At 44.1% G+C, this 11660-nt stretch overlaps 1 protein-coding gene across 1 annotated transcript; it reads left to right on the top strand.

The window, feature by feature from the left end:
• Positions 1–3370: 3370 nt before the first annotated feature.
• CD24 (CD24 molecule) lies at positions 3371–7887 on the top strand. Its single transcript, XM_079149065.1, has 2 exons — positions 3371–3569; positions 6200–7887. The coding sequence occupies exons 1-2, from the start codon at positions 3501–3503 to the stop codon at positions 6365–6367; spliced, it is 237 nt and encodes a 78-aa protein (XP_079005191.1). The 5' UTR covers positions 3371–3500; the 3' UTR covers positions 6368–7887.
• Positions 7888–11660: the final 3773 nt, after the last annotated feature.

The following is an 11660-nucleotide window of genomic DNA, read 5'->3' on the forward strand; positions in this document are numbered from 1 at the left end:
TCCTCAGCATATACCCAAAGGACTTAAAATCAGCATACTACAGTGATGCAGCCACATCAATGTTTACAGCAGCTCAATTCACAATAGCTAAACTTTGGAACCAACCTAGGTGCCCTTCAACAGATGAATGGATAAAGAAAATGTGGTATATGTACACAATGTAATATTACTCAGCCTTAAAGAAGAATAAAATTATGGTATTTGCAGGTAAATGGATGAAACTGGAGAAAATTATGCTAAGCAAAATAAGCCAATCCCAAAGAATCAAAGGCCAAATGTTTTCTCTGATATGTAGATGCTAATTCGCAATAAGGGATGGGGAAACAATAGAGGTATTTTGGACTGAACAGAGGGGAGTGAAGGGAGGAGAGAAGGCATGGGGGTTGGAATAATAGTAATGTAAATCAAACATTATTATCCTATGTGCATATATGGTTACATGACCTGTGTAACTCTACATCATGTACAATCAAACAAATGAGAAGTTATACTCCATTTATGTATGATGCGTCAAAATGCATTCTACATGTATAATTAATTAGGGCAGCAACAAAACAACAACAAAAGATGTTGGATAGTTTAAGAAAGAAAAAAAAAAGGAATTTAAGTATTGCTCTTGCAGTATTATTTAGAAGAGAACTAGCATGAAAAAAGCAGCATAGCATCTCATGAAAAACCATGAAAACCAAGTTATGCCTTTCCACACATGTTAACTTATTCAATTGGTTTCCAAATCATTACATGTGATATTTTCTTGATAAAACGGAAGTTGGATGAGTTAAAAAAAAAAAAAAAAAAAAGACTTCAGGATAACTGGTAAGATTCTTCATTTAGTAAAGTAGCATGCACTATTATTGGCTAAGAGAAAAGCAAAGAAAAGCTATGGAAAGCCAGGAGAAGAGGAGGAAGAATAGGAAGAAAGAACCACAAGCAAAAAAGAAGCCTAAAGGAGAATTTTCAGGCAGGTTTCTTGAGTTTCTTACTGCATAAGAAATAGGTGGGGGATCATTAAAGAGAACTTCTCAACCTGAGCTAAGTCTCCAAAGTCCTGGGCAATACCCCTTGCACAGTGGCCAGGGGGAAGTCCTTTGCAGATGGGAATGGGGTTGGGGGGGGGGGGCTTTCTCTATGAATCACACTGTCTCTTTCTTTGGTTGGTAAGGAGAAGGTTCACAAAGCACAGTTCCTGAGGGCCTCACCAGTTTGGGGTATTATTTACAGCTTGATATTTCTTTTGTGAATCATGCAACTATAAAAAAGGTACCTCCTGGTTCCTGACACCTTCAGTAGAGGAGTAAATATCAAGTTAGAGCTACTTCAACTTATGATGAGGTGATTAATGGTATCACCACCTCTATTTTACCAACGAAGAAACTCAGACTTTTTGCCTCAATTAAAGTAGTACAGATAACGTTTGAATTGGGGCAGTCTGGCTTCAGAAACTGTATTTTCTCTCTCTCTCTCTCTCTCTCTCTCTCTCTCTCTCTCTCTCTCTCTCTCTCTCTCTCTCTCTCTCTCGTTTTTTCCAGTGGCAGGGGTTGAACTCAATACCTAGCACATGGTACTGCTGAGTGACTCCACAGCTCATCTCCTCATGTTAATACCAAGAAGGAAGAAGAGGGAGGAGAAATTGGAGCTGAGAGGAGAGGGCAAGACGAGGAGGAGTGGGGGGTGGGGGAAGACAAGGACAAAATAAATAGCTCCGATAAATATCACTAGCTAGTTCAACATGCACACTCTGGAGGATCATCTCTCAAAGCAAAGCCCTTGGAATTAGGTACTCTTGAGTCACCCAATAGTCTTTTCTTCACCCTGAAAGAGGAGTGGAGAAGTTGGAAACAAACGCAGCATTTCTATACAATGTGGTAACTGTTAAACAGGAAAGTCCACTGGTGCTCCACAGAAATTCCTGTGTTGCCAAGTACATCCCAGACGTGGAAAGTTACTGAGTTACAGTGACTGGCCATTAAGGATTCCGTCCCAGACCAACTACTGCAGATTCCATTGTCACTTGGCTCCCATAAAACCAACCTTGTTTTTACGAGACTGTTCTGCAAAAGTGAAATTTAAACAAATTCACACCCTTAGTAGATCTGGTCTGTTTTGCTTCAAGGACGGTAAAACACTTGGGCTAAATCTTTAATAAAAAGGATCAAGTCTGCAATTAACAAAATATTCCACCAGTAAAATTATTTAAACTTTTGTTTTAAAGTTTTCACAATAGAGTGGTTGGAAGAAATATCCCACTAAAATTTGCAGAATGATGACTAATCTCCTATTTGAGCCAGTTCATTAAATTACTTAATGACAACTATGGAAAAGTAAATGGCTTTATCCTGAGAGCTTTTGCTCTTTAAACGAATGGCGAGCAAGTGCGTTGCAACGGGACGAAGAAGTGAGTCCCCAGTAATTAGAGAGCAGCAGCGAGTTCTGGGGGGACCTCCAGGGAGGTTCTTGCTCCACGGGTAAGACCTGGAAGCAAGGTCGCGCGGCGAGGGGGCAAATCCTCAGGGCGGGCGGTTTCCTTCTTGTTTCTGCTTGCCTGCAACTGCAGGCAGGAGCTCGAGGGCCCGAAACCCAATTGTTTTCTTGTGCGGGGGGTCGCCGGTTCGCGCCCAGCGGGCGGCTCCCCAGCTCCCGGGACAATGGGGACCCGGGATGTCCCGGGGGGCTCACACCGCCCGCGGGACGTGAGGCACTCAAACACAAAGCAAGTGGCTGGGGGAAGGGACGGCTGCAAGGCGATCCCATACACACAGCTCTGCGCCCGGGTGCCGCCTGCGAGCTCTGCGGAGCGGCCTGGAAGGGCTAGCGGGAGGCGGGTCCCGGGTCCCCTTGCCAAGCGGACAGCGTCAGGGCCCCGGACCTGCCAAGCCCTCATAGTCCCCCTTCCTCTGCAGTGGGCGTCTGAGAAAACCCAACCAGAGGGAATCTCGAACCCCGGGCTGGGGCCCGGCGCATCCGCGCTGCGGTGGGAGGCGGGTCTGGCGACTACCCCGCGGCGCCCGGGGCTCCGACTTTTCTTTGGGGGTAAAGATGGCAGGTCTGGGGAGACAAAGGAAACTTGGGGCGGGCCCCGAGAGCGGCGTGTGTGGTTCGCGTGTGCTCCCCGGGTCCTGTGTGGGAGTCGCCCCGTGCCTGTGCGAGCCTGCACGCAGCCCGCTTCGGGAAACACAAGCCTGGTGCCAGGAGCCGGCGGCGCCCGCCCACCTGCCGCGGCGGCCGCCTGGGGACATCCCGGCCCGCGAGGGCCGGGGCGGCGGCGGCGGCTGGGAGGGGGCGCTGGGGAGCCCGGCGGGGGGCGGGGAAGGCGGGGAACGGCGGGGGAGGAGGGGAGCCCGGGTGGGCGGGCGGTGCACGTCACGGCTATTGTGGCTGTCCCGGTATATAAGGTCCTGCCGGCCCGCCGCGCTCCCCACCTTGCCTGCGCCCTCCCGGAGCCGTCCCATCTCCACGCATCTAGCATCCTGCGAGACGCGCCGCGCACCGACGGAGCGGACATGGGCAGAGCCATGGTGGCCAGGCTGGGGCTGGGGCTGCTGCTTCTGGCACTGCTCCTGCCCACGCAGGTGAGGCCCTGGCGCCCAGTGGGGCTCGGGGGCCGTGCTCAGGGTTGGGGAGGGATGGAGCCCCTACCACGGGCCAGGCGCTAGGACTGGGAGTCTTGTGTAAGCGACCAGGGGGAAGGGCAATGTGGACCCCACTGTCCTTTGTGCGGGCCGCCCCTACCCCTCCCACGGAGTGTCTTCGCGCTTCCAGTGTACCACACAAAGAGACGATGGTCCCCTACCGGGAGCACTGCTCCTGCTCCATCCTCCATCCTCCGCCGTCGGAACTAATTATGGGGTAGAGAGGCAGCCCCGGCCATACCTCCCACCCCGTCCTGGGAAGCTCGAGTTTGAAGCCTGGGGAGGGACCCTCTCCCGACTTTGCGCTATTTGCCATGCAACCTTACACGTCGTCCATCCCTTGGAACCTTAGGAATCCGGTGTTAACCCTGGTTGACCAGCTCTGGGGAGGCGGCGTGGTGGGACGTTTCTGTCCCGAGTCTCGCCAGGCTTTGTCTCGGGCCCCGCCACCGCCGCCTGCTCCCCTTCTGTATCCCGGGGACGACCTCGCCCCTAGCGCAGGCACCGAGAGAGGCGCTGCACTGACTTAAGGGTGATTACACCGCGCAAGAGCCAGACTTGGGGCTGAGCCCGGGAGACCGAGTCGGGCGGGAAGGGGCTATTTCTCTCGGGCATCGAGGGGCTTGGAGGGCTGGGAAGGCCTGCTGGGTGGTTTTTCACAGCCTTTGGTTGGCATTTCCCCCGAAAAGTTGGGCGCGCCGGCCTTGGTCCCCAGACATCCAGCCTCCAGGCTCACCTGGGACGCAGCCTGAGAGTGTGGAGCGCTCTGGGTCTTCCCCGCCGCGGGCCGGGTAACTGTACCCTATTGTTGTGGTGCTGCAGGTCCGCTGCTCTCCCGAGCCTTTCTCAGTTCCCCCGTGGGGGAGGGGCGCGGTCGCCAGAAACGGACTAATCTCCCTCAGCTTGTCCTATCTCCTCTGAGCAGATTTGCCCTACCCCACCCCCCCCCAAAAAAAAAAAATTAAAGAGGGAGGTTTTAGTTAGGCGAATAAAACTAGCTTAGTAGGAAAATATTTTGTTTAATGCAAATTTGTTTTTGTTGTTGCTGGTGGTGTAGAGGGCCCTTTGATTTTCATATTGGTGCTCTGGGAGGGCTCAATTTTTAAAAAGTCACCTGTACTAAAGCTCTTTGAATTTATAAAACAGGCTACCTTCTGGGATCCCACCGAGGTCCGCAAAGCAGGCGCCCTGTTTTAAGAAACTTACCATATTAATGCTTTACTAATAGTGGGAGTGGGTTTTCCTGATAGGACAGGCTCGGTCTTACACATAGTAGGTTTCCAATAAATATACTTGACTTGATCAAGATTTTTGTTGTGGTGGTTAGTCTATTATGGATACAATTTGTACATTTCTTTAGTCAATATTTGCTTAAAGGCTTTGTGGGTTTTACAACAAAAGGAGCTAGTGCTGATGTAGGAGGGTTTTATCTTTGGATTAATAGGCAGTCGAATGTACATGTGGCCCAGACTCTTGCTTGGTGCCACGTCCTCCCTCCTCCCTGTAATTGGAAGCCCTTGTAAACCCTCCCTTGCAGTGAGGACTGAAAACTCCCGATCTGCCTTTGTTCCATGACAAAGGAGAGATTATCACGTGCCCCACTGGACTGTGCATTTCCTGGCTGGTGAATGATGCCACTCAGATGCTGGGACACTGGGAGAACCTTGGTTGTTGGCCACAGCACAGTGCTAGTGACCAGGCACTGAGTCTGCTGCTGGTGAAATTTAACACCAATTTCGTTCTCTTTGTGTGTGTGTGTGTGTGTGTGTGTGTGTGTGTGTGTGAAGTCATTCTGACTTAATGGTGTTTTGAGTGAAGTCATTCTGTCTTAAAAAGAAAGACTCATTTTTTTTCCAATTTAAAATAAATTCTGTTGACTGTTTAGAGATGGGTTAAAATTTAAGAATCCAAAGGTGTAAATAAGATACCAAATGTCCCCTTAAGTTAAAGACCAGGATACAAAAATAAGATAGCTAATGTCCCCCTTTAGAAATGGGTTTACGAAAATTAAAACCCTAGATCCCACAGATCTAGGATGGATAGTGACCCAATTAATTTTAGTACCATAAATCGCAATTATATTTTAAAGGCCAATTTTTAAAGTAACTCTAAAATGTCCCCCTTTCTAGGGAAATAGAGGCAAAATTTTTGTAATGTTAGTAAAATCGTATAATTTTGGAAACTGAATTAGTTAGCTGATTCTTTATTTCTTTGAACAGAATTGAAAATAGTGATACTTTTGGCTATGACTATAAAAGTTCTAATACAGCTATTAAAGAACTTTTTTTGATCTTTTTGCTGCTTGTTTTCTCTAGGCATTTATAGTAGTTCTTTTTGAAACTAAAGAGAATAACCTTGGTGGAACTGAGCAAGAATTCAAGGTGTGGGTAAGAGAACAGTGAGAAAAAGCCATCATCATGTATTAGGACCCAGAAATGTAGCTCAGTGGTAGAGTACAGGCTTAGCATGACCAAAAAAAAATCACCGACCTTAATTGTATGTTAGAGTGTATGTGGAGGTAGTTATAACAACTGTGCAAACTTATCAGTGTAACTTTTTATGTATTTTAGATTTATTCAAACCAAACAGCTGTTGTGACACTTTCAAGTAACTCCTCACAGAGTACCTCTGCTGCCCCCAATTCAACTCATGCTACACCCAAGGCAGGTGGCAGTGCCCTGCAGTCAACAGCCAGTCTCCTTGTGATCTCGCTGTCTCTTCTACATCTCTACTGTTAGAGACTCAGGCCAAGAAACGTCTCTACTTCCCCATCTTCTAAACCCAATCAGAATGGCGACCAGAAGTCCAGTGTGTCAAGGAAGAAGCAGGTCTGCATTAAATCTACCAATTCCACACCTGATTTTATTGGCACAGAAAACGTTGAGAATTCCAAATTGATTGAAGGACATGTGAAGGGTTTCACAGGTGATGAATGCTGATATTAAATCTGCTGGAGTTTCATGTACAAGATAAAAAGAGATAACATCCAAAATTGGGACATGATTTCCTTGAATGAGGCATAAGAAATATGGACACTTAAAACTCTACCTTGAAAACAAGAATAGATTTTATCTAGAGATAAAGGATGGAATGTGGAATGGAGATTTCAGTTTTCATTTGGTTCATGAAATCTATAAGGCCATAAAACAGTTAGGTAATATAAAAAAGCTTCCATGATTCTATTTATATGTACATTAGAAGGAACTTCCAGGTGTTACTGTAAATCCTCAATGTATTGTTTCAGCAGTACTAATTTAATGCTGATATATTCTAGATAAAGTTTCACATTGTTAAGCTATTTCTATTCCCTTGGGAACTGAACTCTTTCCTCTGTGGTTTTTGGATTTGACATTTTGTTTAATCTTTTATGTTTGAATTGACATGTGCTAGGGCAATGATTGGAATCCACCCCAAATCTGCATCACAAGTAAATCTTGCTTATCCTCTCAAAGTCAAATGGTAGACATCTCCCATCTCCTGTTTTCATTCAATAAGAGTGCCAGATTCCTTTAGCTAAACTGATTCCAAAGAGTAAAATTGCATTGACCTCAACTAATTTCAAAGTTCTGTTTTTATTTCTGCATTTGTTGATTACTTTTCACAATTTACAATTGGTCAGTTTTGAAGGTAAAATGGTAAATCTTGAAATTAGAAAGGTAACTATGTGAAGAAGCCAAAACTATAAATCAAGCATTTGGGAAGTGAAGACTGGAAGCTAGCTTGCATATTAAATTCACAAAAACTTTTATACTTTTTCTGTAAATACTTTTTTTAAAACAATGGATCAGAATAGCCACATTTGGAACACTTTCTGTTATCAGTCAATATTTTTAGGTAGTTAGAACCTGATCCTAAGCCTAAAAGTGGTCTTGATCCTCTAAATCTTTTACAATTGCCTTGATACACAGAAACTTTTCAAAAAATAGACACTCCCTGAAATCTTTTGTTCGCATGGTCACACACTGATGCTTACCTGTTCCAGTATCTAATATGGCCATAGTAGTCTTGATAACCCAAATCATTTTTTTCTCATCTTTAGAAACCTACATGGGAACAACCAGATCAAACAGATCTGAAGCTACTGTGTGTGTGAATGAACACGCCCCTTTGCATCATACCTGAATGCTGTACATCTATTTGGATTGTATATTGTGTTTGTGTATTTATGCTTTGATTCATAGTAACTTCTCATGTTATGGAATTGATTTGCATTGAACACAAACTGTAAATAAAAATAAATAAATGGCTGAAAGAGCAATCCTTTGAATTTTAAGTTTTTCTGGTATAAGGAATACTTTTGAGTGATCATGGTTGTATGAGTCCGCTCTTTTAAACCATTAGGGATATACCTCAATATTTTGTAGACTTAAGTAGACTATTGCAGTTAGTCTATTCTTCGTTGCCAACTAGCAGTGGATTTGGGCCAGAGAATTAATCCAAAAGTCAATACCTTCTTTTTCCTCTCCCACTGCTGAGCCCCTTCCTCTTCTCTACTGCTCTCCCTTCTGTTGCCAAAGTCAACATCTTTAAGGCAGCACTGCTCCTTACTCCAGTATTGTATGGCAGCCATATGGCAGGGTACTGATGATTGAATGCTGAACTTGCTGGACCGAGACTTATAATCTACATGATGACAAATGGTACATGTCAAGTAGTGCTCTGAGGAAGACCCCAAGGTGTCAGGAGCCAGGGCCATTGGTGAGAAACGGTGACTGTTCTTGGACATTGGAACTGACCTCTGACAAGACAGGTGTGGGAGGATTTGAGGAGAGAGGTTGGTTGGTGCAGTTCTGAACCACTTTCCTTCCATCTTCCTGGAAGTCCACAAATCACTTTGGTTTCCTATATTGTTATTCCCATCTGCTCCTTTCACACCTTTGAATTCTTTTGACACAGCAAGGGCATTTCTGGATTCCCAGCATCTTTATTGTGGCTCAGGGACCATCAAAAAGGCAGACTGGATGCTGGGGAATGACTAGCGTCCTCCCAGACTGATGGAATTTCTTCATCAAGCAAACCTCAGTTCTGCTTTCAAGGACTTTCAAAGGAAGGAATCAGGCCCATCTAGGTTATCTAGGACAGCTTTCTTACACAAATCATATCTACAGAATACTGATGGCAGCATAAAGTACTAGATAGTGTCTGATTGAATAACTGAAGACTAACTAAACCAACATTTAAACTGACCATCCCAATCCACTCCTTTTTTCAATTTGGCACCTGTGCACATCTCTCGACCATACTTGATTTTCAAATAAAGACAAGATCATACTTGTACCTATTGTGATAGAATTGTCCTGCATACAATTTGAAACACCTTCCCCAGAAGAGGATGCAATCTTTTGGGTTGTGGTGACTCTTCTCGATATGCTAGGACTTGCAATGGTAAGTTAGCCATAGTTAGCCATTATTAATAGGTTAGATGACAAGAAACAAAGAGGGAGGAAAGCAAACAGCTGCCTTCTTCCAGTGTCAATCTCATATTTCTTTGCTGTCAGTGAGCATCTCGGCAGGTCATGGTTCTTAGCCTGGAAGAATGACAAAATTTTGCCTGAAAGTTGTAGTTGTCCACTGAATTTAATCACAGGACATGGTAGTACTAAGAGAGATGCCCTAAGAGATCTGTTTTGAATACACTCTTGGCCTCCTTTGTGTAGTAGCAACCCAATTTTTCCTTGGTAATCAGGATCAATCACCATGAGTACAGAAACTCCCTTAGCCCTTTGATGCAGAGGTTGAGGAGCCCTAAGTGGCTGGGTGGCCGTCTCAACTTCTAGTTCAGTGGCAGCATCATTGTTTCTCCTGATGGATGCTTTCTTCCCTGGGAACCAAGACGGCTGGACCAGCAAAGCATAGGTCTTGAATAGGAAATTAAAATGCTGCTAGTGAATCACTAGGAGCAAGAGTGACTCATCCACTTCCATTTTCACCCCTTGGTTCCTGGACCTGTGAAGGAACCCAACCATGGGAGAAATGGCACCATATTTGGAGCATATGTTGTCTTCTCGGAGGACTTCGTCCCAGTTGTGCAAGGTATTGACCCTAACTAATGCTGTCACCTGGGATTTTTAAAGGTCCTTCTGGCTCAGGATTGTGGCTCAATGGTAGAATAACTGCACAAATATATTGCATTTTTTAAATCCATATATCTTTCTCAAAACTTGTTGCAAATTTTCAAATTGTGTCTCTTCCAAGTCCACCCAGCTAAATCATTGGCTACAGCCCATGAATCAGTATAGATTCATACGTCTAGCCATTTCTCCTTCCAGACCAAAATGAAAAACCAGATCTATCCACTGCTTGTAATTCTCCCACTGGGGGTACTTCCCTTCACTACTGTCCTTCAGGGATGTTCCAGACACAAGTATAGGGCAGCAGCTGTCCCTTTTGGGGTAGTGTTTGCATTTTGTATAGAACCTTCTATAGATCAGACCCAAGTTTTCTCTTTCTCAGTCAACTGATCATAGGGAACCCCATGAGGTATAGGTGCAGGCTGGAGATAGGAGTGGCCCTGGGCTTTTGAGCTACTTTTTCATGTAATTGACTTGTACAGTCTCTATGGCTTGTGTACTACTTTTATGTGACCATGGAATGCTGCTGTATACACCCAACTTTGTGGTCCAGTGGATTATATAACACCCAACTCATGATGGACAACTCAGCCCATGGTTAAAGGTTCAGTCTTTTCTAAAGTGCAATAATAAGCCAAATATTCTTAATCAAAAAAGAGTTGTTATCTGCACAGGCTAGCAGGGCTCTCCTTTGAAATCTAAAAACTGACCATCACATCAACCCCTGATCTAACATAAACTTTAGAAAATATTGACATATTATCTTTTTAAAATAACCATCAAGTACTGGGGTTGTGGCTCAGTGGTAGAGTGCTTGCCTGGCATGTGTGAGGCCCTGGGTTTGATACTCAGCACCACATAAAAGAAATAAATAAGATAAAGATAGTGTGTCATCTACAACTAAAATAAATAAATAAATAAAATAACAATCAATATACATGGGGAAAGAAACATAATTGCTTTTTTAACTTTTTTTTTTTTTTTTTGGCACTGGGGATTGAACCCAAGAGTGCTTTACCACCAAATTACATCCCCAATCCTTTTAATTTTTATTATTTTTTTTTTTTAATATTTTGAGACAGGGTCTTACTAAGCTGCTTAGGGCCTTGCTAAGTTGGTGAGGCTGGTCTTGAACTTGTGATCCTCCTGCTTCAGTCCCCCAAGTTGCTGAGATTACCAGTGTGTGCCACTGTGCCCAGCTCTACGTTTCTTTGAAGATGACTTTTAACTAATTTGAGCCATTTCATTTATCAGAAAAAAAATTCCATTTCAGGGTTATACTTTGAATATTTACACTTAAATATTAGTCATATAATTTATGACTAAATTGAGTAATGAATAGCCATTGTATGAATGTCTCTTCTACTAAGTTTCGTCTTGGTAAATAAAAGCAAACAGTGTTGAGACAAGAGGTTAGTTGAAGCACCATGCCATAAAGTTAAGATGAGAAAAATCTATTTAGAACTAAGCATTCTAAACACACACACCCAATGCCACTACGGTCCTTAAAATAGAACTCAAATATTTAGGTAGCTGAAAAGTATGTGCTTTTCATTTTTCAGAGAACTCATTTGGGGTTGCCTTGGCTATTTTTGGATTCCTTACTCAGGATAAAGAGAGTTTTTTTTTTTTTTTTTTAACCCCCTAATTTGGTAGAATGATGCTCTTTGGAATAACAAAATCACCATTATGGGTTGCTTCTTAGTTTCTCTTCAAATTACATCTAAATTCTAAAATCAATGCTTTTTAAAGAAACTGTAGGAAGTTTCCATATTTATGATTTTGCCAAGAAATCTCTCCGTGAGTTTAACGGGTCTGAAGTGGTTTAACTGTCATGCCTCTTGGCAACTGCCTGGCAGGAGGGTTGGCGGAAATTGAATACTTCCAGAACGGAACTCATTACCTTCCCTCCTCAGACCCACTTCTTCTCTCAATAGAGCACCACCTGCCAAGGCTCCCT

Source organism: Sciurus vulgaris, assembly GCF_902686455.1.
Source record: "Sciurus vulgaris genome assembly, chromosome: 7".
NCBI lineage: Eukaryota > Metazoa > Chordata > Mammalia > Rodentia > Sciuridae > Sciurus > Sciurus vulgaris.

Bases quoted from the DNA above. Each gene is read 5' to 3' on its own strand.
- CD24 (XM_079149065.1), top strand. From the start codon at position 3,501: ATGGGCAGAGCCATGGTGGCCAGGCTGGGGCTGGGGCTGCTGCTTCTG. The intron at 3,570-6,199 runs GTGAGGCCCTGG...TATGTATTTTAG, and splicing joins CACTGCTCCTGCCCACGCAG to ATTTATTCAAACCAAACAGC.